The sequence below is a fragment of the Poromitra crassiceps genome (genome assembly GCF_964638095.1).
Source record: "Poromitra crassiceps genome assembly, chromosome: 12".
NCBI classification, from domain to species: Eukaryota; Metazoa; Chordata; class Actinopteri; order Beryciformes; family Melamphaidae; genus Poromitra; species Poromitra crassiceps.
In genome coordinates, this window is record NC_139632.1 from 5,980,320 (window position 1) to 6,007,343 (window position 27,024).

Sequence of the window (27,024 nt, forward strand, 5' to 3'; positions counted from 1 at the left end):
AAAACAGCAAAAGAAAGAAAGAGATGGAAAAGAGAGATGAGAGGTGTGCGTGTGGGGTAATACTGAGGTGGGTCTCAGCAGGTCACCTCCAGTCTGTCTCCTCAGACGCCTCCCCAGTGAGTGATCTTCACTGAGCAGCACAGACCCACCACCAGGGGAGGGGCGAGACATAACCCACTGAACACAGCCCCACTCAGGGTGCTTTCTCACTGGGAACGTTGCTTTCGTTCCGTTCCCAAGTACGATTGGTCAATCCGCTGGTCAGCTTTCACATTAGAAAATGTCTTCCGTGCTCGGGAACGCAACGGAATACTTGCAGAGTACACGTGCATAATCAACTATGCCTGGAGTGTATCCTCGCCCGTGTGTTGTCTATGTGGTTCGGTATGGTTGGTGTTCCATCCCTGGGCACGCACAAAGCGTTCCCCAGAGACCACCTTTTCAAGTGGGCCCTCTCAGAGTACGCTGTTCCCGCACCTGGGCACGGAACGCAACGTTCACACTCATGAAACGAACCACACCCGGTGGACAAGTGTGCTGGGAAATGGTCCTGACGAGTCCCGAGTGTGAAAGCACCCTGACACTGCGGTTGCTGCTGCTGTGGATCTGTTCATTACAAAAAGGGCAAGGTTTGGATGTCGTCTGTGTTTTTAGCAAATGAGCTCCGGTGACGAGGAGAGAAAGAACCGAGGAGTGAGAATGTTACGGGGCTTTTCTTTGTGAACAGCGGGATGCGTTCAGCAAAGGTCAGGCTATAAAATGTCACACCTCCCTGCTCCCTCTTCATCCTCATCACCCTCCTCTCTGCTCCCTCTTCATCTTCATCACCCTCCCCTCTGCTCCCTCCTCATCCTCATCACCCTCCTCCCCTCTGCTCCCTCCTCATCCTCATCTTCCTCCTCTCGCTGCTCTGTCTGCACTCAGCAAGTCGTCTGTCTTTCCCCTTTGGCAAAAACACAGCGTTCAACAACGCCATGAGGCTACAGGTTCAGACGACTATGAGCCTTTGTGCTGTAAAATGTATTGTAAAGTGTTGTTGTCGGCCATGTCAGCCTTCACATATCAGCCTTATTTAAAGAACCACCTTACTGAATACAAACTCATGACACCATGCTTGGTGGCAGTGATTGGTACTATGAACTGAAGACTGAAGAGACTATGAGTTGTGCTCGATTTGTAGACTTGAATCATTATAGTCAGAAGTGGACTAATAATAAAGACTAAATCAATCAAATGCCCATCGGGTTTAGTTGATTTTAATTCTACAGCAGGATCCTACAATCACAGTTTGCTCATGGATTAATGATGGGATGAACACTGAAACACACACACACCGACACACACACACACACACACACACACACACACACACACAAGCATATAGATGAGTGTGTGCAGGGGGAGGGGCATGTGCGGGGGGAGGAGTTAAAGGCTTCTCACACTGCGGCTCTGCAGCTGTGATAAAGCTCATTAAAGGGCTGCCTGGCTGAGCCCAACAGCAGAACCACAGACAGACGATGAGTTCATGATGCAGACCATGTGACTGGAAGATGTGTGTGTGTGTGTGTGTGTGTGTGTGTGTGTGTGTGTGTGTGTGTGTGTGTGTGTGTGTGTGTGTGTGTGTGTGTGCATGAGGTGCGTACACACTTGTAGACTGACATTGTGTGCATGCATATACCTTGAGTGTGAATATGTGTGTGTGTGTGTGTGTGTGTGTGTGTGTGTGTGTGTGTGTGTGTGTGTGTGTGTGTGTGTGTGTGTGTGTGTGTGTGCGCGTGCGTGCGTGCGTGTCTGCAGCAGTCCTCTCCAGCACAGGCCACAGTGAGTCAGCAGTGTGAGAGGAGCACACAGTGGGAGAGTGACCTGATGCCAGAGACAGCAGGGTGCCTGCCTGTCTGTGCTGCAGCATCCAGAGACAGCAGGGTGCCTGTCTGTCTGTGCTGCAGCATCCAGAGACAGCAGGGTGCCTGTCTGTCTGTGCTGCAGCATCCAGAGACAGCAGGGTGCCTGTCTGTCTGTCTGTGCTGCAGCATCCAGAGACAGCAGGGTGCCTGTCTGTCTGTGCTGCAGCATCCAGAGACAGCAGGGTGCCTGTCTGTCTGTGCTGCAGCATCCAGAGACAGCAGGGTGCCTGTCTGTCTGTGCTGCAGCATCCAGAGACAGCAGGGTGCCTGCCTGTCTGTCTGTGCTGCAGCATCCAGAGACAGCAGGGTGCCTGCCTGTCTGTCTGTGCTGCAGCATCCAGAGACAGCAGGGTGCCTGCCTGTCTGTGCTGCAGCATCCAGAGACAGCAGGGTGCCTGTCTGTCTGTGCTGCAGCATTCAGAGACAGCAGGGTGCCTGCCTGTCTGTGCTGCAGCATTCAGATACAGCAGGGTGCCTGCCTGTCTGTCTGTGCTGCAGCATCCAGAGACAGCAGGGTGCCTGTCTGTCTGTGCTGCAGCATTCAGAGACAGCAGGGTGCCTGCCTGTCTGTGCTGCAGCATCCAGAGACAGCAGGGTGCCTGTCTGTCTGTCTGTGCTGCAGCATTCAGAGACAGCAGGGTGCCTGTCTGTCTGTGCTGCAGCATTCAGAGACAGCAGGGTGCCTGCCTGTCTGTGCTGCAGCATCCAGAGACAGCAGGGTGCCTGTCTGTCTGTGCTGCAGCATTCAGAGACAGCAGGGTGCCTGCCTGTCTGTGCTGCAGCATCCAGAGACAGCAGGGTGCCTGCCTGTCTGTCTGTGCTGCAGCATTCAGAGACAGCAGGGTGCCTGTCTGTCTGTGCTGCAGTATCCAGAGACAGCAGGGTGCCTGTCTGTCTGTGCTGCAGCATCCAGTTTACAAAGACATCATGACAGGACGATATATTACAACTTGGAAGATCCATCTTCAGTAATGTCACTCATGTGTGTTATGTGACCTAGTTAGAGCCCGCTGAGGAAGCTACGCAATATTTGGGAATACTGATTATGCAAAATCTTCAGATAACATTGTGCGGGAGGTAGCTACTGTTTTATTGTGATTGCTAACGTGTATGTAGCGTACGGCCAGCTTATCGGAGCCTGCAAACCCCTATCGGGGAGCTCTATCGACGAGACTCCCAATGAAGAATGAATGAGTCTCGCGTCGAGACTTTTGAAGTCGGCGACTTACGGTTTAAACATACAAGTAGAGACTTTTTGTGGAAACACAAATATTTTCTGAATACTTCAAAGCATGTCTCTAATTCGGCAGACACACACTCCAATCCACCAATGTCCAGTTTAACGTGACTTGATTGTTGCAGCTTCACGTGTCAAGTCAAATGAAGTCACGTGCACACGCGTGCGTGTGTGCACGTGCGTGCATGTGTGCACGTGCGTGTGTGCACGTGCGTGCAGTGTGTGTGCAGTGTGCATGTAATAGAAGGGGAATGCAGTGGGATGTGTGAGCTACAGTGCACTGTGCGTGTCATTATAATAAGATATGAAAACAACATGGGTTGAGCCTTGATCAGTATGATAATTACACCTTATTTACATAACTCTGTGTGTGTGTGTGTGTGTGTGTGTGTGTGTGTGTGTGTGTGTGTGTGTGTGTGTGTGCGCGCGCGCGCGCGCGTGTGTTAAAAACATGGGTCCATCATAAAAACTGATGAGATTTTCAGGTTAACAACCCTCCTCCGGCACTCGCACGCACACACACACGTTATATCAAGGGGGACCAATTTAAGGTAGTGATTAGGTGTGCTAGTTCAGTGCCTTGTCTGCCCAACCCTTCCCCCAGTCAAACATGAGTTCTGGGGGGGGGGTCTACATGAGTTCTGGGGGGGGGGTCTACATGAGTTCTGGGGGGGGGTCTACATGAGTTGTGGGCGGGGTCTACATGAGTTCTGGGGGGGGGTCTACATGAGTTGTGGGGGGGGGGTCTACATGAGTTCTGGGGGGGGGGTCTACATGAGTTCTGGGGGGGGTCTACTCTACATGAGTTCTGGGGGGGGGGTCTACATGAGTTCTGGGGGGGGGTCTACATGAGTTCTGGGGGGGGTCTACTCTACATGAGTTCTGGGGGGGGGTCTACATGAGTTGTGGGCGGGGTCTACATGAGTTCTGGGGGGGGTCTACATGAGTTCTGGGGGGGGGGGGGGTCTACATGAGTTCTGGGGGGGGGGGTCTACCAAGGGAATTAGGGAACTATGACACCCTTGCCGCTAAGCGCCGGCTTGGCAATCAAAAAAGCTGCCATGTGCAACGGTCCGAAGCCTTCCCCCTCTGCAGCTCTGCAGCTCTGTGTTCAAGGGTTCTGGGAGCAGTAAATTGGATTTTCACAACCCCACTCCCCTTAGCATATTCTCCATGTGTTAGTCCCCATTCACTCTGCTTAGCATAAACTCTGTGTTCGTCCCCATTCACAAGATGGACAAGTAGATATAGATGTTATAAATGAAATATTTATTTTACTCAAAGAGTAAAATAAGAAGTAAGAGAAACGGTAAGAGAAACGATGTTATAAATAGTATTGTTACCTGTGTGTTGGTTCCATTAACGTGTTCGGGTATGTGTCTTATACACTCGATGCCATTACCATGTCGTTAATGTTGCGGTTGTCTGTGTATTTGTGTCTTTACAGTCGATTACCTGCTGGCAACCGATCTGATCACTATACACTGTGTAGCTTAGCATGTAGCATGTATGAATGAATGTGTGAGTGTGAAATAAACAGTAAAAGACAGTATCGAGTTTTGCTTGGAGTAATACACCGTCACCAGTCAAGAACGCACCCCGTGCGGAGGGAGTTTATTGTGTTAAGGTAGTTAGTAGGGATGGGCATTTCTAGCAAAAACACTATTCGAAATTCGCTGGCCAAATTCGAATTTAATTCGAAATTCGAAAATAAAAATAAAAATGTAAAAAAAAAAATTTTTTTTTTTTTTTTTGTGTGAGTGAAATGTTGCATTGTCTCCCCTGATTCTAAGTCTACGGCTTTATTGATTAATATAAAAAGCTTCTGCTGTGGATTTTTAGCTCAAACAAGCATTGCACCACTGAAGTAAAGAACATGTACATGACATTGACATTTTCGAAAATAAAAAACAGTTTTGACAATCATGAGTGGTTCATTAAATATTTAGTAGGCTCAGGTCTGAGTGCCAAAGGGGTGCCAAAGTCACCCCCTCTCCCTCTTCATGGGATTTCATCCGCCATTCATTTTTCCATAAACCTTGCTTAAAATGCTTATAAAAATTGTTTTACTTGCTCAAACCAAGCGATTTGACTATACTTAGAATCAGGGGAGACAATGCAACATTTCACTCCAAAAAAAAAAAAAAAAAAAAATCGAATTTCGAATTTCGAATTTCAATAATAAAAGTCGACCTTGATAATAACAACGATTATTCGAAAATTCGAAATTCGATGCCCATCCCTAGTAGTTAGTGCAGTAAAAACCGTACAATATTCGAGACCATTTTCAAATAGCACATTTTGGAGTTAGGCAGCAGAGCAAGACAAAGACAAACGATCAACACAAAGAACGAATAGGAGGTGCACATGGAAAATACAATAAAAAGGAAAGAAATGTACAGAATTGTCCAGGAGTTCCAGGCCGTTAACTCAGGTTTTCATGCGCCAGGGCTTTGTGGACAACACAGCATTACATCTGGCAACAGAAAGCAGCTAGGTTCAACATCGAGTCAGATGGGGGGAGCGGAGGGTGGAGGGGAGGAGAGGACTCAGAGGAGAGGAGAGGAGAGAGGAGGAGAGGAGAAGAGAGGAGAGGAGAGGAGAGAGGAGGAGAGGAGAGAGGAGGAGAGGAGAGAGGAGGAGAGGAGAGGAGAGGAGAGGGAAGGAGGGGAGAGGAGAAGAGAAGAGAAGAGAAGAGAAGAGAAGAGAAGAGAAGAGGAGAGGAGAGGAGAGGAGAGGAGAGGAGAGGAGAGGAGAGGCTAAGGACTGACGGATACTACAGTACATCCAGCTCTGTTTTGGCTTGCTACCTCAAGTCACAAGCACTACACTCCATCTCCCCACCAAAGCAGGAATGCCCTCTATCTGATTGATCTATGAATGATTGTTTTCTAATATGAACTCCTTAAGGTGCACCTGACATATCTCTTGCCAGATATAAAAAATGCAGACACATCTCTTGCGTGATAAGATGAATGAAGCGCTCCTTTCATGTCTTCAAACATGTTATTCAACCACTTATTTGTTGCAAAGGACTGGCTTAGGGCCTAATGATGCTGGCCTCTCATGCTCCACAGAGGAACATCAACCAGGTGCCTTCAGAGCATCTACACTCCTGTGTGTCCAATGGACCCTTGGAATGGAATCCATCTTCATAATGTGCTGTGGCACGACATTACTTTTCCAAAGCCCAGTCAGTCCTCTTTAGGCTACGTAATACAAAGCTAGCATGCTATATTACTCCCATAGGGGGCTTAGCTCCACTGCCTGCCAGTATAAATGTGTGGTTTGGCCAGTTCACCATGCACTCTCTGTTTCACTTCTTGGCCCAGGCGGTCTGTCAAAGGCCGCTGAACGGAGAGACTAATGGAGTGTTTTCACAGGTCTTCATCTCCTCAGGCAGGATCTGGAGCCTCATGATCACCTGGGCGTGATCAGAGGTCAAGGAGGATCAGGGCTGGTGTTTCAGTGATGTAGAAATGAGCCCAACATGAATGGGCTGGTGTTAACCTCATTCCAGCAAGCTCATTCTGCCCTTCAAGTCTGGTTACATTCATTCATTCAATGTAGGCTACCCAAAGAAGTTATGCAACAGTCACGTCATGTAAAGGACCAGTCTCATGAGCCTGGTTCTCCTTGCAGGACCAGGTACAGATAGCCAGGACAGGACTCATAGCTGATGTCAAACAATTTCCTACTGATTTGACGTCTTGTTGCCAACGGAGGCGAATATCTCGAATGATTCGACTCAAAAATCATTAGGGGATTCGACTCGATTCCCTTAATGATTTTTGAGTCTCTTCAATTCTCTTAACTTCATGAAATCAGGTAGTCAGAACAAAATAGTCATTTTATGACTCAAAACTATACGTTTAAAATGGTAAAAATATACCATTTTAAACCCCAAAGTGTCCTTCTTTTATCCCATGTTTGGTCATTGACAAAGCTCCAGTCGGTGGTGCTGTGAAAATGTGCTTATTGTGATGCTGATGGTTTGGCTGCAGGTCATCGGCCACCAGCCCCTATGGCTGCTGCCATGCTGATCTGATGGAAAACGTATAGAATTACTAACTGATAGATTTATGTTCGTTGCTTTGTTTTTGGAACATTAACATTCTGGCATTCATAACACAACAACTCCTCCTCGACTCTGATTTGCTAAACGGACGGTGACAAATTCCTCCATCCAGAAAAAGTTCAACGAACTTTCTGTCTGTCAAAACAGACGGAAGTCTGCCTGAAACGGACGCGTTATCAGTGCTGCCTGGACAACGGACAGTTGTTGTTGAAAATGAAATGAAGGGAGATGAACCGACATGAGAGATGAGTGTGGCCCTGGCCTAACAGTTCTGCTATGATTCAGGATCACCAGATTAATTTTTTATTATTATTATTATTTGGGGTGCTTTGTCTTTATTTGATAGGACAGCAGGCAGACAGGAAAGGTGGAGAGAGAGAGAGAGAGAGAGAGAGGGGGGATGACATGCGGCAAAGGACCGCGGGTCGGAATCGAAGCCGGGTCGGCCACGTTAAAGGTCTAAGCCTTTGTTGTACCAGGTGCTCTACCAGGTGAGCCACCAGGTGAGCCACCAGGACGCTGAGACAGAGGGGAGGGAGGGAGGGAGGGAATTTGAGGAAGAGGTTGCTAAAAGGAAAGCCAACATAATGACAGTGAGCTAAGCCAGAAGTCAAACACACAGGTTTATTAGCATAAACTGTGACAGTGTCAGCAAAGTGTAGAGCAGCCTCATACATACACATTGCACACCCTCGCCTCGAGCAACAATATCACATATTCCTGTGTGTGTGCCAGAGACGTCCTATAGGGAAACACAGAAGAACCTGGCAGAACAGATAGAGAAGTGTATTGGTTGTGACATAACACATGAGAAGTGTAGGGGAAGGTTGAAGAGATGTAAGGTTGAGGAGTGAACAGAAGGTCCTCCTCTGATCCGAGGGAGAAGAAGAGAGAGTGAGGGACTATAGGGGAAAGTAATGGCAGGTTGCCGTTGAGGCCAGCAGCAGCAGGACCAGCATCAACAACACTGCCACAACTGCCAGACTGGCCCAGGAAACACACGCCTTTTTAGTCAAATACAAAAACACAAGCACACAATGCGTGTGATGAGCAGTGTTGACACAACCCTTGGCCTTGTCCCGGTGCTCCTGAACGCTCTGCTCATCGCTGGCCCGCAGCAGTGACACGCACAGCATTCCTACGCCGCAGGTCCAAAACACTTTCCTTCACTGCTATTAGCAGGTCTGTTATTACCCACAGCGTGAGCACATGTACAGAGGAATGTGGTGAGGGGGAGGGAGGGAGGGGGAGAACGTCAGTTGTGCAAGAAAACCTTCAACATGTGGCAGCAGTTGTAAACAAACAGTCTAATCCCACATAGACCTTCTTCACACAATCGCTTTTTAATGGGAACCAAGTGAAATTTCACACATTGGGTAATTGTGATGCCACGCCCCCCTTTCAGCCAGTTGCTGTGGAACGTTAATAAGTTACACGTTGAGAAACCATCTTAACCTGCTGCGATGCCCCGGGGCGTCCGGGTAGTGTAGCGGTAGATTCCCTGCCTACCAACACGAGGGTCGCAGGTTCGCGCCCTCGTGTCACCTCCGGCTTGGTCGGGCGCTCATACAGGCACGGTTGGCTGTGTCTGCGGGTGGGAAGCCGGATTGGGGGGGGTATGTGTCTTGGTCGCTGCACTAGCGCCTCCTCTGGTAGGTCAGGGCACCTGTTTCTTGTCTATTCAGTGGCTCATTTCACCTAGTAAGTATAATACATAACTTGTATAAATGTTCTGTCCATTGTGACTATTCATGACCATATCACCCAGCTCCAGTATATCCTATCTGTTCTGCTCTCTCCTCCCCCACATTCCCTCCCCCTTTCTCCCCTTCTCTCTCTCCATCATATGATTGTTCAATCACGTTGTAATTGTTATTACTGTAATTGTTATTGTTGTGTCAGTTAGATTTAGCTAGACATATTCTCTGTGGAGCCCTCTGAGACATGCTTGTGAATTCGGGCTATTACAAATAAACTTGACTTGGAAACAATAGCAGCCCTGCTGTCGTGGCTGGTAGTGAAGTGGACCGGTCTGGTACCGGTGTCCAGTCCAGTCCGGTCTGGTACCGGTGTCCAGTCCAGTCAAGTCCTGAGAGACAGTGAGTGTGATGCTGAGCTGAGGGAGGTGGTGCAGTGCAGTGCTGGAGCAGCTTTTATTGCCACATTGTGCCTTAGATGGACCCGTTAAAAAAGAATGAACAGTACACACACACACAGAGACAGACAGAAAAAAACACACACACACACACACACACACACACACACACACACAGACAGACAGAAACACACACACACACACACACACACACACACACAACACCACCTCTCATTGTAAACTGTAATCCTGGATGTTCTTTCCCTATTGCAACACAGTGGCCCTGTCTTCACTGCTCGCATGTTTCTTCATCTGCAGAGGATTACATTGATAGCCCAACCTCAATGCTTCAATCCTGTGTCCCTATCGTGTGTGTGTGTGTGTGTGTGTGTATGTGTGTGTGTGTGTGTGTGTGTGTGTGTGTGAGAGAGAGAGAGAGAGAGAGAGAGAGAGAGATAGGATGATTCCGAAATGAGTGGTGTGGGTGGTGAAGTGAGAGGCCTGTCTGGCCTGCTCTCTGTTCTGTCAAAGGAAAGGAGACTAAATACACTGAAATGAATACACACTGAAATGCATACACACTCCCCCCCCCACACACACTAACACACACACACACACACATTTTGCCCATTTTTGAGAGAATGTGGTGTAATGACACATTGTGGCCAGCAGCACATGTGCAGCCTGAGAGCTTGTAGTGAATCAGAAGTGACAGCCAGGCGGGGGCGTGTTGTGTTGACAGCAGAGAGAGCATGGAGGTGAGGTGAGGGCGTGGAACATGAGGCTGTGTTGCATTCTGCTGTTCTGCTGTAGAAAGCATGTTTCTATTTGATTAACAAAAAGGGGAAATTGGATGACCTCAACGTTTGCTGTTTGCCTCAAACGTCGACTTGGACTCAAGGATGAACTGATTCGATTTTGGTTGTCAAAAGTCAAAGTTCAAGGTCACTGTGACCTCACAAATGCCATTCCCAAGTTTGTTAACGCGATATCTCAGGAACGCCTTGACGGAATTTCATAAAATTTGCCTCAAACCTCCAATTGGACTCAAGGATGAACTGATTAGATTTTGGTGGCTAAAGGTCGAAGTTCAAGGTCACTCTGACCTCACAAATGCCAAAATTGAACTCAAACGTCCATTTGGACTCAAGGATGAACTGATTTGATTTTGGTGGTCAAAGGTCAAGGTCACTGTGACCTCATGAACACCAATTTCAAGCTCGGTAACGCCATATCTCAGTAACACCTTGACGGAATTTCTTCACGTTTGCCTCAAACGTCAGAGTCTGGACAGACATGAATGTCGACTGCTCACTTGTTGGCGGAGGCATATATCCGCGGTGCGGTCGTTGTAGTTTTAGTAAATGTTTCACACTGAGTCTGTGTTTTGTCCTCCTATAGTTAGCTGCTGAGCTAGAGGAAGCAGGATGTTTTGTTGGACGCTTCTCTGCTGGCCACAACCCAAAGGTTAATATCCCCCAATCAGGACAGGGCAGGGCTTCATACACACCCACATACACACACCACAGTGACCACACACACACACGCACACGCACACACACACACACACACACACACACACAAGATTGTTCACGTGTTGTTTGATTGACACAAAAGGATGGTCAACATCAACACATCAACTGGAATATCCACTCACACACACACGCACATCTCATATCAACTGTAACATCCACTCAAACACAACACGCACATGTCATGTGACTCATGTAACTTGTATTGACACGGTTATTGTGTGTATACACCAACAGTGAGCTCAATCATGATGATAAAAAGCCTGCTGCTCTGGGATCAAATGAGCTCGACCTCATTCCCTCCTTATCATGAGGAGGAAAGACGAGACCTGGCTTCAGACCAGCACTTAAAAGCACTCACATGTTGGTAAGTTGGGCTAGCCTAGCGTGGCGCAGGTGGCAAACACTGTGTTCTTTGAGCTCTGGCTGCTGATGGCTCTACTCCATTCACCTGACTGAGAGAAGCAGTGGGAGGGGCTTGTGTGTGGTGGCTTTTTTTAATGAGTTCCTTCCTGTGTTTAAGCTCTTGTTGAGTGAAGCAACGCTACAGCTTTTTGTGCTGTTTACATGTTATTTCTTGAATTGAGTTAAATTGACGAGGTCTTTTGCACCCAGCGGCTTTTTGTGACCCTTTGGAGTGGACCATGAATACCTTTCAAATCTTGTGTTAATAAATGGTCAGAAATGTGGGGCAAATTTTTGATTCCTCAATTTGTGACAGGCTGACTTTTTTGGTGGTGCAACAATTTGTTGGCTTATTTTACAGAGCTCAATATTTTGATGACACAGCTGGAGCACGCATGGCTCTTTGGGATCAAATGCAAACATGAAATGGTGATATAGACCTTGGTCACTATGTCATGTGGACTGTGGACACAAGTGATCATGAAACACAGTGCCTCCTCGTAGCCCTGCTGAAACACTGAATTAAACAGCTTTACATACATTTAGCATCTCTGTTACGGAGCTCAATACGCAGTAGGGCTGTGAATCTTCACTGGCCTCACGATTCGATTACGATTCAGAGGGCTACGATTCGATTACGATTCAGAGGGCTACGATTCGATTACGATTATCGATGCATCTCGATGCATCTTCAATCGATGCATCACTTTTTTTCCCCCAATACATGATTCATTTTTTCTCACTCTCTTTTTTCTCACTGTGTGTGGCTATTTTTAAAATAAAAGTGCATTTGGAATTGCATTGTATTATGATCCAAATAAACAACTGCATGTACTTCCGTTATATTTTATTCGATTATTTAAAAAAAATTAATTAATTAATTAATTAATTAATTAATTAATTATCGATTTTTGACATTTGTGAATCGATGCAGAATCGTGCACGTCCGCATCGCGATGCATCTTATAATGGATTATTTTGGACACCCTACGCAGACTAGTCAGACATCAGGTCCTTTCAGGGTAAAGTCTATCAGTATTGTGAGAGAGACCTTGGGTGACTGATGCCCTGATGCCTGCTCCTCTCTAGCTGTGCTGTGTTTGAACTCTGCATATCATTTACAGCTGCTATATTTAAGGACACGATTGAGCCTTTCATCTGTCCTGCAGTCAACAGCACACTGTGCCTGCTCCACCTTGTTTGCTGATAAGGGATGAGATGTCCAACTTCCTTTTCGAGGCTTAACCATTAGCAGGGGAAACTGCTAAACTGCCCTCAGATCAGTGTTGGAGAGTACACATTCACTCTATATTGCACTGTCCGATCAACCACAAATGCACATTCATACATCCAATTAACAATTCAGATAACACTGGATATTAACCAAAGCTTAAAAAGGTACCAGACAGAGACATATCTCAGAACCAGAATCAGCTTTAATTGGACAAATATGTGCAGGAATCTGACTCCAGTTTGCATAACTCTCAATGTAAATCACACTCACATAAAAGCTATGCATGCACAGGCTAAAAAAACAAGCATAGAGACACTGCATGAAATAGGCCACGCCCATCACGGGGGAAAGCTCCCCATTCAGTTCCATACACCAGTGTCATTTTCCTTGAAATAAACATAGCTAAAAGCTGTTGTGTGGTGGGCTGCGCAGACAACAAATGTAAAATTGTATTTATCAAAGGCCAAAGTGTTTTGCCCTAAAAATGAGTTAATTCCAGGCCTGGAAGGAACAGAACAGCCCTGCAGGTTTCTGCATGCAGCAGCATTCCTGCTAGCTTCTCCCTCTCCCTGCTTGGCCCTGCCTGCCCTGCCCATGGATGTCTCAGACTAGCTAGCATGCAGCCAAATGACCTGGAGGAAAAGCAGCTAACCTATAGCCTCGTTGGAACACACACCAACAACACACATGCAAATACATGCAGAGTAGTACAGCACTGAGCTCACTCTGTCCCTGTGTTTCAAATGACTCACAAACAAGTAGAAGCATAAGCAAACACGCCTCAGGGGATCAAACAAAACAAAATGTCTGCATCTCCACAGCTCTTAACCCATTGATACCTGATGCAGCATTTGCATGTATATCCCTCATTTGTGTGTGTATCCCTTTAAGACCGTCTTAAAGGGATACACACACAAATGCTGCATCAGGTATCAATGGGTTAAACAGAGCGAAGGCAGGAAGGAACAACTGGCAAACACATTATGCACACATAAGCCTGTGGGATCGCAATGGGACAGTAGTGGAATTCACAGTTCAGTATGCATAAGTCATAAACGCACACCTGGAAATAGACTTGCATAATCTCACTTTGTCTGTCATTTTTACCACACTTCATTTTCATATACACATGTACTGGCACACAATGAATTGAAAGCCTGTGCTGAGCCCAGGTTGTGAAAAGAATCATTTGACCGGTTTTCCCAAACCTGTTGTTATTGACTTTTCATATAGCAAGCCCAGTAACACTTGTGTTTTCAGCCACTAAAGTCTCTCTGGTAGAGTATATAGATCATACAGTAACATTGCAACATTAGCTGACTATTATTTAAATCTGATTATCGAGGCCACATTTCAAAATGTCGCTCCGTTCAATTTGTGTTGGCACAGAACGAGGAGGAGAAGAGAGTGAGGAGCGAGGAGGTGAGGCAGAGGTTGAGACAGGAACATAGATGAAGGCAGGGGGCTGAGAATGATGGAGGAGTAGAGGCCAGAGCAATGTGGCATCCAGCTCAGTGTGAAATCAACACATCACTCAAGACAATGACTGAGAGGAAGAGGAGGAGAGGAGGGGAGGATGAGAGGAGGGGAGGAGGAGGAGAGGAGGAGTGGAGGAGGGGAGGAGGAGGAGTGGAGGAGGGGAGGAGGAGAGGAGGAGGAGGGGAAGAGGAGGGGAGGTGAGGAGGGGAGGAGGAGAGGAGAGGAGGAGAGGAGGGGAGGAGGAGGGGAGAAGGGGAGGAGGAGAGGAGGAGGAGAGGAGGGGAGGGGGGGAGGAGAGGAGGAGGAGAGGAGGGGAGGAGGAGGAGAGGAGGAGAGGAGGGGGATGAGAGGAGAGGAGTGGAGGAGGGGAGGAGGAGGGGAGGAGGAGGAGGGGAGGGGGGGAGGAGGGGAGAAGGGGAGGAGGGGAGGAGGGGAGGAGGAGGGGAGGAGGAGGAGGGGAGGGGGGGAGGAGGGGAGAAGGGGAGGAGGAGAGGAGGGGAGGAGGAGAGGAGGGGAGGAGGAGAGGAGAGGAGGAGAGGAGGGGAGGAGGGGAGGAGGGGAGGAGGGGAGGAGGGGAGGAGAGGAGAGGAGGAGGAGAGGAGGAGAGGAGGAGAGGAGAAGGGGAAGAGGGCTTCAAACAGAGACAGGCTTAATAACATGGTGCTAAGCAAGAGCAGAGTGATGAATTCTCTTCATTAAATGTGTTGTTGTTAGAAGGTTAGAATGTCTCTTTGTCAGGATGGAACAGGCTCCAGGCTGCATGTGAAGCTCCATGTGAAGTGAGTGACTAGAAGAAGGTTTGGAGACATGGGGGGGCGAGGAGGAGGAGGAGGTGTGTTCCTCCTTATCTCATGTCAGACGCGTCTTTATGGCCTAAAGGTTAAGCGAGGCAAGCAGGAAATAGACAGAAACAAACAGAGCTTTCTCAGTCACTCAGGTGACAGGGAGTCTCTCCCATGGTGGAAATGGCACACCACCACCTGCCGTAAAAGGTGCAATGTTTTGTCTCGTCTCTTTTGTGTTATCATCATTATTATATTGTATATAGTTCATGTAAATGTTTAAATGCACCCCCTGTCCTTTTACATTTGTTTTAGCCTGCGCGCCGCATACCATTTTTGTGTGCATTGAGAGTTATGCAAATTGGGAGAAATTCCTTGTATGTACAGTATGTGTGCACAATCTGCACATACTTGGTGAATAAAGCAGATTGGTGTAAGCAGCGTGACTTCATGTCTCTGCTCTCTGATGCTCATCCTAGAGAGCCACTTGATCATCATCTAGACACTGTAATAGCTGCCATGCTGCCCTCGCTTTGATAGATAGACCCCATCTAGCTCATTACTTTGGATAATGAGCATTTTATAATGAACGCCCTTCTCCCCTCTGCATCTGCACTACCCCATTACCATCTGCACCACCCCATTACCTCTCTCTGCATCTGCACCACCCCATTACCTCTCTCTCCTGCACCACCCCATTACCTCTCTCTGCATCTGCACCACCCCATTACCTCTCTCTCCTGCACCACCCCATTACCTCTCTCCTGCACCACCCCATTACCTCATCTGCACCACCCCATTACCTCTCTCTCCTGCACCACCCCATTACCTCTCTCTCTCTGCACCACCCCATTACCTCTCTCTCTGCACCACCCCATTACCTCTCTCTCTGCACCACCCCATTACCTCTCTCTCTGCACCACCCCATTACCTCTCTCTCCTGCACCACCCCATTACCTCATCTGCACCACCCCATTACCTCTCTCTCCTGCACCACCCCATTACCTCATCTGCACCACCCCATTACCTCTCTCTCCTGCACCACCCCATTACCTCTCTCTCCTGCACCACCCCATTACCTCATCTGCACCACCCCATTACTGCACCACCCCATTACCTCTCTCTCCTGCACCACCCCATTACCTCATCTGCACCACCCCATTACTGCACCACCCCATTACCTCTCTCTCCTGCACCACCCCATTACCTTTCTCTGCATCTGCACCACCCCATTACCTCTCTCTCCTAGGCACCCCAAAATGGCAGACATTAGCCATTTGGGCTCCATCAATCAGTGCAGTCTGCCAGCACCAGGACTAGCCAGCCTCCCTAGGCATGTGCAGTCTGCCACCACCGGGACTAGCCAGCCTTCCTAGGCCTGTGCAGTCTGCTAGCACCAGGACTAGCCAGCCTCTCTAGTCCCTGTGCAGTCTGCCAGCACCAGGACTAGCCAGCCTTCCTAGTCCTGTGCTGTCTGCCAGTACCAGGACTAGCCAGCCTCCCTAGTCCCTGTGCAGTCTGCCAGCACCGGGACTAGCCAGCCTCCCTAGTCCCTGTGCAGTCTGCCAGCACAGGGACTAGCAGCTGGGAATCGGCTCCTCAGTGGCAGCCTGGTGGCACACTCCTCCATGTGTGGTTAGAGGAGGTGTGTGTGGCAGAGCAGTGGGTTAATGGTTAGCCTAAGAGCTATCTAATGAACAAGAAAGAGCAAAGAGTCAAGGCTACTGTGTCAGCTTCAACTGACTGACTGACTGTCTTCAAAACAGCTGTGTTGGAAGCAAGGTACTATAGGCTGTACATATTAGTAGGAGGACTACAATGGATCCCTGAATTATTCTGAAGAAAAGTGTTTTCTATCTGTCTGGACATCGTCTGTCTTTTTTGTACAAATAGATACTAACTGTAAGCAGAAAATATGCTGTAAACACACACACAAACACAAACACACTGATTAATTCTTCAATTATGACAGGATGATGTAGAGCCAGACCCATATATTGGTCCACCTATAATATTATCGGCCGATATTGCCGATATTTATTTTATTTTGTATTTTTTACGCTATAGACGGCATGTTGTGTATTTGATCTTTTTTCTTAACTCAAAAGCTATATTTGATATTTGTTCTACTTGTGTTTTTGTATTTCTAGTTATTTCTAATTATTAAATTCCCAGCGAAGTTTACAGTTTCATTGCATTGTCATCATTTTGGACATTGATAAGCTGATAAGCATTTCACATGCACTGAATTTCTTGTTTTCAGCTCGCAGGTCAGAACAGATTACGCTGTTACACGCGATTACAAGTACGCTTGTTTATCAAACCGAAGTTAATCAGGGTTTATTACAAATCCTATTTAAAGCTGGAAATAAGGTCCAGGTTGTAAAGAAATCAGAATTCTCCTTTAACTAAATATCTTCTAAGCTAGTCTGCTACTTAAGAGCACTTTGAACGCAGACTGGAATCCAATGAATCCACTGAGGGAATGTTGATCAAATACATTGTTACGCTTAATGTGAAAGCCTATTTTACACCATAATATGAAAAGTTTATATAACATTATTTAGGCCAGTCAGTGGCCTGTCCCAAGCTGTGTGTGTGTGTGTGTGTGTGTGTGTGTGTGGGTGTGTGTGTGCACGTGTGTGTACGTGTGTGTGTACGTGCATGTGCATGTGTGTGTGTGTGTGTGTGTGTGTGTGTGTGTGTGTGTGTGTGTGTGTGTGTGTGTGTGTGTGTGTGTGTGTGTGTGTGTTAAAGTTCAGCATTGCAGAGTAACTGAAGATAGGTCAAGTCACAGGTTTCTGTCTCATTCCATCTAACAGGAAGCCGTTTCAGGTTTCTTGAAATGGAGCGCCCACAGCCCACAGCAAAATGAAACGATCTATTTTCACCTATTCAACTATTTCTCTCCTTTCCTGAGTCACACTGAGGTCATGGAGCTCAAAGTTCAGTGACACTGATACACTCAGCATCCGACAAAAAGCTCCAACACCTGTATTGTAGCTTTTCAGGCAAATTCAAGCCTGTCAGTCAAGGTGAGACATTTCTCTCCTATACTGAGAGAGCAGTATCAAACTGGATCAACTGGAAACTTATTTTATTTAAAAACAAAACAAAAAAACAAGTATATTATTCTGTTCTATTCTTGATGAAGCTGTTCGTTTTGTTTTTATCTTGTGTGTAATTTTTAAACTTTTTCTATGTGTTTTTGTAACAGGGTGCTCTTGTAAAATGAGATCTCGCTCTCAAGCCCCACCCCCCCCCCCCCGTATAGAGGCAAAATGAAAAAGAATAATAATTTTAAAAGAAATGTTTGACGCTAATTTACCGTGTACAGATTCTCTACCTGTTTATGAGAGTGTACCAAGGGTAGAGCCATATGAAATCCAAATTCCCTTTTATTTTTCCCCGAATTCAGTTTTTCCATTTAAATTTAAATTTAGGGGTTAAGAGCGATATTTTTTTCGTTCTTTTAATGACTTGGCTCTCTCAGACAGCCTCTTCAACATGTTTCTCAAGGTGAAAACTAAGTTGTGAGGTGCAGTAAGAGTCCCACGCAAGACCCACCCCCCCTCTCAAAACACCCCAATCAAAAACTGAATCATTTCTCTAGGCCTATTTTACAATTATGAAATGATTTAGGTGACTACGATCATTAGATCTACTTCTTATCTTGATAATTAGGTCTACTTTTATCAATTTCAGCCAAATTATGGAAAATTCTTCAATATTCCATGTTTTACAGTTGATTCCATTTTTATTACCAAATTCCATGATTCCGTCCGTTTGTTCCATTTTGCGGAAATCATATGGCCCCTAACCAAGGGCATGGAGCCAATTAGGTTATGGTGAAAATCCTCCTTAAGCACAACAGCAGCATCCCTCCCTCTTCTCTCCCATCCCCACACAACACTGTACGTTACTGTACGTCCCTCTTCTCTCCCATCCCCACACAACACTGTACGCTGATAATCCCCTCTAGTAGATTATCTTCTGCTCTCAGTCTGCCCTAATTAGCTTGATCCTATATGGGGGGCTACAACTGGGAACAATCACTTCTCTGAAGTGTGTGTGTGTGTGTGCGTGCGTGCGTGCGTGTGTGTGTGTGTGTGTGTGTGTGTGCGTGCGTGCGTGCTTGCGTGCGTGCAAAATTGGTATGTAGGCTAAATGCATATCAGCAAAGGCCCAGTGTTCACAATGCCTTTCTGATCAAATGTTCAAAAAAGCAGCACACGCTACGATGCAATCATTTCAATTCGTAAAACCAAAACAATAGCTATATTTCAATAACGTTCCGACGACAAAGAAGACTAGAAGAAGACAGAAGGAAGGAAGGAAGGAGTAAATAAAGAGGAAAAGGGTGAATGGGAAAATGTGCAGAAAGACTGAAGCAAAATAGACAGAAGACAGTTGAATGTGTTCATGTGAATACAATTATCTAGCAAAAACCTGCTGCTGAAGAAAGCAAGCAGACTTTCCATTCACACAGCTGCAATAAAAGGCAGTCAGGCCACTGCAAGATGCAGTGTGTCTGCCACTGTTTATGATGTGTGGCGGGTGGTGCCCCTTTTTACTGCTCCCATTTAGCATGTGACTGAAGCCACACCAGGACTAGTGAAACAGGGATGGGTGAAGAAGAGCTCAGCTAAACACAGACTGACACACCTCCCAGCAGAACAAGCCTAATAGCTTTTGCACACCAAGTCCGTATATTCGTCCGAAATTGACGCACTGGAAAAAAAAAAAAAAAAAAACGAGCTCATTTGTGTCAATCATCATTGACACACCGAGTCCGACAATTACGTCCGTCATTTAAGATTTCAGACGAGGTTCGATTTTCTGCGTTTTTCGCATCAGTCAATAGATTTTTGCGAGCTGGGACCCGTCTGTGTTTTCAGATGACGGATTAAAAAACACGCATACGAAAACAATCGGACTGTGTGTGCAAAGACCTTAATGATGACTGTCAGCCAACCATCAGTAGGAACCTGGTTAGGGAAGGATCAGGGAAGATGAGACACCTCACTAAGCAACTGTAACTTTCAGGCAGGGAAGAAGAACTTTAATTCAAATTTGATTGCTTTCCAAATTCCAATCATGGAAGTTGGAAACCCTCATTAGTGTTTTGCTTGCACCTGTGTGTTTACTGTTTACCCTGCCTTTTTGACACAAAATGGCCCCCGTGAGAAGGGTCTATTTATTGCACGGATTGACTTTTCTATATAACAGTTTGTGCTTTGCACCATTTATTTCTCTATAAAAGTCATGTCATGTTTTGTTTGTTTGTAGCATCTGTAAACTTCATGCTGCTTTTCTTGGCCAGGTGCCCCCCAAAAATATGTTCTCTTATTTTGAAGGAGCGGTGGGCAGGATTTAGCAGAGGTGGACCGCTGCTACTAAATGCATAGAGGAAACCCTGGACAGTAAAATCATAATTAAGGTGCTACTACACCACCCTCGTTAACAAGTACGGTAGCTATGAAATTGAACAGGACAGATATAGAGGACATCTTATTAAATCACCAAGTAGGGTTGGAAAGGTTACTTTTAAACTGTAATCTGTTACAGAGTACATAAGGGAAAAATTAAATCTTTATCAAGCTGAAATACTGGATTACTCCAGTACAACTGCCATTCATTTTGGAATTGGATAACCCCAAAATTTGCCCCAAAATAATTGAACTTAAACTCAAGCTATTTCAAGTCATCAACTCTAATTTGCTTTAAGCGTAATTAAATTACTGTAACCCTGTCACCTGTAATATTACTGCAGTGCTAATGGGCCTTTTTCACAGCTGCCGTTTTGTGTCTAAAGCTGCGTTCACACCGACCTATTAAAGTTTTTCGCTGGCATCGAGTTTACATACAAAGTCAATGCAAACGAGCGATTGAGCCTATATTCGCCCGGGAGAAAAATCGCTGGGCGTCCGAGCGACAGAGACAGAGCGATAGGGAGAAAATACGCTCGTCGCTCGAGATGAAATATCCCAACTCGAGCAAAATTTCGCTGGCATCAGTCGCTCGCTGTTCAACGCTGATTGGCTGCCGTGTGAGAGTGAGTCAAGGATCACACTAGCTTGGAACAAACCGCTGGTTTATTGTGTGGCAACAAACCGCAATGACAGCTGATTGACAGTCTGACAGCTGACATGAAGTGAAGTCTGTACTACCAGTATGGAGCTCGCGTTAGGAGCACGCTGATAGGCTTAGCTTGTAAACAATGACGGTGGCTCGTAGTGGACAAACATCATGACATTGCGTAACGTTATAGCCCCCACATGTCCGTCAATTCGTGTGCCTGTTGACAAGCGATTTAAACAGAGCGACAGAGCGATTCCAAAGGGTTGAATCAAGCGACAGAGCGAAAAATAAATATCTCGGTGTGAACACAGCTTAACAGGCAGGGTAAACACAGGTGCCAACTCACTAATTAGGGCCCCAGCACTGGAACACTTAAATGGACTGGAAGTTGAAAACACTAATTTATGTTTTGGTGCACCTGTGCTACTTCCTGCCTTTTATAAACAAATGGCTGCTGTGAAAAAGGCCTATTCTCTGATTGCAGAGAATGTTTAGACTAATGTTTGCTCATGTTGTCAGTCAGGGACAGAGAGTACAATCCTAATACACGTGCGCGCACATGCGCACACACGCACACACACACACACACCCACACACACACGGAAACAACGATGACATCATTCATTATTTCACACTGTGCAACTGTAACCACCTAAACCTTGTCAAACCTGACATCGAGGGCTCATGAAACTAAATCTCAAGTGATTCAGTTTTTAGCTTGCTTCATGAACCTAAACTCGCTGCCAAGTTATTTTAGCAAACCTGTTTTTGTTATATAATAATTGTGCGTGCTAGCTAAAACTGACATCACTGTCTCTGGCAAAATGAACTTATCGAGCGTTCTGTCAGAGCTTGTTTGGAACTATTATTGGGGTTTTGAAAATTAAACGTCGTAAGTTTTCTTTATCGATGACGACTCAGTCTTATACACACACAGAAACGTGCACACACACGTGCACTCACACACCCTTTGGGTTTGGGAGTATCCCAAAAAGTGATCAAAAGGACATGATTCATTCCCCCAATGTTCCAAAGTGCATCGACACATGGATAAGTCAGACGAGAGGAACACGTCCTGTCTAGTCCTCCACTCCGTCCCCCCCGTTCAAACTTCTGTATCCACACAAAAAACATAAAAACTGCTGCCCACAAACATCCTGACCTGGCTTTTCCTCGGTACCTTCACTCCCTCCTGTGAAGACATGGTACATACATAGATACTGTGAAAAGGATGATTACGGGCAATCTGATTCATCAGATTATTATGCTACACCTCATCATTCAGATCATGTCCCACATGTGAGGGTGGAGCAGCACTTTCACATGACACAGTTCAGTCATATCAAACTTCTACAGATCATCGAGAGGAGAACATGACTTCATAGTGTGAGCTACAGTGATGACTTCAACCTTGGCTTAAAGCGCCACTCATCATTACTGAGGAGATGCACAGGATGTGCCAAAAGTAGTCCATGTATGTGTTAGTTCAAAGTTCAAACCAAACATGATTTCATCATTATCAACGTTTAAAATTCCCCTCTGGTTTATGCAACACCTACAGTCGTCCTGCGTGTGACCTCTCTCTCACACACACACACACACACACACACACACACACACACACACAACACACAACACACACACACAACACACACACACACACAACACACACGTCACACACACACACTTTGTCTTGAGCTTCGTGGTGGATCAGCACCAGACTTTTGGCTTTGCTACTCACCGCATCTTTCTCTTCGCTCAGGCTTCCTTGCTGGTCCATGTTACAGAGTTTTCTCTTGTTTTTATTTTCAGTCCTCTTCATATTTTTCGTCTTTCGACAAAGACAGTTGACGCGCAAAATAGCGTTTTAGTTTAGAAGATGGATCGAGTCGACAACTTTGCTGTGGCTGGTAAACGTTAATAATAACGCGTTAGCTGGCTATAGCTTAACATGTCAGCGTGGTTTCGTATGGATCTTAGTCAAACCTTCACCGCCAACATAATAATAATAACGCTTTGTAGAGTTGAGAGTCCACTATAAGTTTGCCCCGGCGGCCAGCAGCCATCCCTTCCTTGTCAGTAGCCAGTCATGTGGCGCACTGGCTAGCTAGCCTAGTTGTAATAGTTCCCATGCTGCTGAATCGTTTGTCCACATCTGGAAAAGCCGTTTTGACAAGCTGTCAATCACCTTGGTGCACGCGCACCCAATTGTCCTCCAAACAAATCAAAAGGGCGGCTGAGGAATCACGCGCACAATTTGCCACAGACTGTTTGCAGCGTGTCATTCATCTGGAGTTTCTTCCTCTCTGTGAAGCCTCGCTGCTGCTGCTGCTGCTGCTGCTGCTGGTGGTGGTGGCAACAACGTTACTGAATCTCAAAGTTGCAGCAGTTTTTGTAGCAACTTGCTACCTAGCTGGCTAGTTAGCCTGCTTGCTAACGTTTACCTGCCTAGACAGAAACACCGCCGTGACCCGCCGTCACCCTCCATGTCATGACAGCTCTTTCTTTTCTCCTGGCGGACGATGCGCGAGCGGATCCCAGTGTTTGTGGTAGCCAGGTCTTGTTGGTCTTGACCAGTTAACTGGGACTGAATGTTCTCTTCAGATGGTCCATCCTCCTCCAGATGAGGTCTGACACACTGGGTCGAGCTGTGTGTGTGGTGTGCTGCTGAAGCAGGCAGCGCAGTGCAAGCAGAAGCAGTCACGGCAAAACTCGCTCGCCTGCTTCCTGAACCAGTCTGCCACGGTCATCACTTGTCAAGCTAGCCACAATAAAACGACAACTTCCGCTAAGCGATTTCAAAGTAAAACTCAATTGACGAGCGTTCGCAACAGTACTGTATTTTTTGAGTCCTAAGTACGAATTACAATAAAAATACATAATATACTTATACTAATAATATGTTATTAGTGAAAATACACATTTGTTTTCCCTAAATGTCCTTTTAACAGCATGTATCCATAATCATAATGGGCTTCCTAAATAGGCTACACAAGTAAAAAAAATAATACTAATAATAATAAAATCACAAAACACATTACAGGCAACTTGGAAAAGATGACAACGACCTTGAAAGAGCTACTTTAACTAAGAGGTATTCTAGTTTTGTTATTCCCAATACTGAGTGACAAACGTTTTATTTTGAATGCATAATCGGATGTACTATTTCGATCTTTGGCAGGCTTCATCCACTCATCCACTCCATTGACTGTATACTCACATAACTTGTCTGATGTCGCTGACGCTATGATGGCAAATTCAACACACACATCACAAACTGGTACTTGCTCATATATCGTTTTAGTGCATGTTGAATAGGCTATCTGTGTGTTTGCCATGAGTGTGTATAGGGGTAGGGGAGGCACAAGTACAACTGGTGTCGTGGGTAAAGCTATGTCGGTTTCGTGGTGTTTGCTGCCACCTTCTGTTTAAATTTAAAACATGCCATGTAAAATTCTGGTCATACTTCAGGGAGTGTCAGAACAAAACTAACTCGGACATCAATAAGCACTGTGCTGCTACTGAGATGCCCCGGCCTACAAATCATATTCTCCAGACATATTAAAGGGAACATGTTTTTTGGTATAGACCCCAGTCAAAATCACATCATTTATTATATCAATTATATTTATTTATTTTTTCAGTGAAAATGAAATGCAAAAATTTGCATTCCCACTAAAGGCTGAGTGCCTATACTGCCTATACAGTCCATAAACAGAAATGGCCTCAAACTATTGCTGTGCGAAGTCTATAAGCCAGCCGTCCCCTGGGGGGTGTGAGTGTTGGGAAAACAGAAATAATACATGCTTTTATTTGACAATAAAATAAATATAGCATGCTACTTTGATTATTAATTTATGGTTCACTTTTCTTTTCTTTTTTTACCATGAGTGACATTAAAACACACAAAAAACTGTTGGCATGCTTTTTGTTGTTGAAATAAACAGGTTTATTTTTTCATGAAAAAATAAAATCAAAGCGGTTACCTGAAACGCCAAACAAAAACCAACATCAATTCAAGGAAGAAAAAATAAAATACTGTACAATGCAACAATCTTAAGACATATATTATTGATTATTATTGATTATCGTATTTTCTGTTCATGCTCTTTAACATAGGCTTAGTAAGTAAGTTAGGCCTTGTAAGTCTGTACATTTGCTATTTACATTGAAGAAGTAACCCAAACTTGTAGTAAAAGATTTGATTGTTTTTTGTTTGTGTTCTTTGATTATGATAGATGTACAGCTTTACTTTGAGTGGTCAACAAAATATATCAACAATGTAAAATGCATCTCTGAACATCAATTTACAGCAGATCTTGGCTCAGTCTCTGCTTCAGAGACGTCACCACTAAACTGAACCCTGCTGACGCCCAGGCTCACTCTCTGCTTCAGAGACTAAACTGAACCCTGCTGACGCCCAGGCTCACTCTCTGCTTCACAGACTAAACTGACGTGAAGCTCATTTGGTGAAAACATGTATCACTCCAAAATAAGTGCAGATCGTGCACAGTTCAACAGCACATTTGTGGCGATAACTTCTAGTTCATTCTGAATGCACAGAGAGGATTGTAGGAAAAAAGCAGATAATGGTGTCAAGATTCATAACATTCATGACATTTTCTTCATCTTTAACTTCCTTTTATGAATCAGATAATGCTCAATAACAGTCAAGTGGAGAATAGGGATGATTTGAAGAACATTGTTCTCAAATGCTGTACACTCACTGTGCCTAGTGGTGACTGACTGACCTAAATCTGCCTTTTCATGCTGAAAAAGTCTCCAATACACTGCTGATGGAGCAGCTCCAGCTTTTGTTTCTCAATGATGTCACAGATTATACAGTCATAACAGTTTCAGATGTACAATTAGAGTTGTATATTGTAAGCAGATGAGCCATACAGAAGACATGCACAGTGCACACCATGAACAGTTTTAGCTACTCTGACAACAGTCAGCATTGCACGTACAGTAATAATAAACATACTATTCTTAAAATATGGTTTTCTAATATACATTTTGTGAAATCATTGAATCAATCGGTCATTAAAAACCGTATGCCAGTTCAACATAAACCAACACTGGTGCATGCTTATACAGTATGCGTCACAGCTGTACTGTGTAATGGCTTATGATCCAGCCTGAGTTTGAAAGACTTTAGAGAAAGGTGAGTCCAGTCCTCAAGAGCTGCAGTGGGTATTTGGCTGTCTGCTTCTTTTTTTTTAAGAAGAATAAGGGGCCGAACACACCAGAAGCCAATCCTACGCTGAAGCAACACAGCGCGGAGGAAGTTTCATTTCAGCGTCCTCGTTAACAGGTGAGACCGACACCAGCCAGACTCCACGCCACGCCACGCCACGCCACGCCACGCCACGCCACGCCACGCCACGCCACGCCACGCCACGCCACGGTGAAGCCACACTGCACGCGAGCAGCCAGGCATGGAGTCAATGCAAGTTGTGAGCAGGGGCAGTGCAGCGCAGGGCAAAAAACAGAGCGAGGTGTGGACAAAACAGAGTGATTCTGGTGTGAATGGCAAGAGGCTCCTGCTGGAAGCTTGCGTGAAGGTTCATGCTCTTTAACATAGGAGGAGCATTCTTTATCATGTCCGGTAGGATCAGGAAGCGGATCTTGCTGCCTGCGGATGTAGACCTGCTCCAGCTGTGCCACCCGGCCATCGCGATAAGTTACTGTGATTTTGGACATTTGATTTGGCAGTTCATGTTGTCCTCGGCCTCGATGAGTTTGCCTTTGTCCACCTCTCCAGTGTTGGTCTCACAGGTCGCCATCCATCCCACCTTGCCCATATCGGATACAAATTAATAATTATTAATCATAATTATTAATTTGAATCCAATATGGGCAACTGTCCATTTCTCTCTCAAAAGCGGCCAAGACGTCCCGTCGGTGCAGGTGGATGAGCAGGTTTGATTTCGACATCTGTAGGGAGAAACAGAAAGCATAGGAAGGTTCTCAAATAAAAATGTCACTCTTAGCAGGAACAGGAAGAAGAAAGAGGCACTGAAACAACAAACAACAAAGACAGAGGTACTCACGTCGGCCTCTTTTGTGCGCCGTTGGGCTGCCATCTCCCTTGCCACCTCAAGCCGGGGACATTTTGGCCCTCTTGCTGGGCCTGGTAGGCTACTGTAGAAGAAGAATTTTCTTCAATTACTAAACTTGGGAGAGAGAAATTT

General features: G+C 45.8%; 1 protein-coding gene across 1 annotated transcript in view; it reads right to left on the reverse strand.

Annotated features, from left to right (window-relative positions):
• mast2 (microtubule associated serine/threonine kinase 2) overlaps nucleotides 1-22,943 on the reverse strand; it is a gene marked incomplete at its 3' end in the record, with an annotated part of 242,782 nt that extends 219,839 nt beyond the window's left edge. The window contains 1 exon segment of the mRNA XM_083648326.1: nucleotides 22,569-22,943. Within this exon segment, the coding sequence (XP_083504452.1) occupies nucleotides 22,569-22,649 (81 nt within the window). The 5' untranslated portion in view covers nucleotides 22,650-22,943.
• Between the last annotated feature and the right edge of the window lie 4,081 nt (nucleotides 22,944-27,024).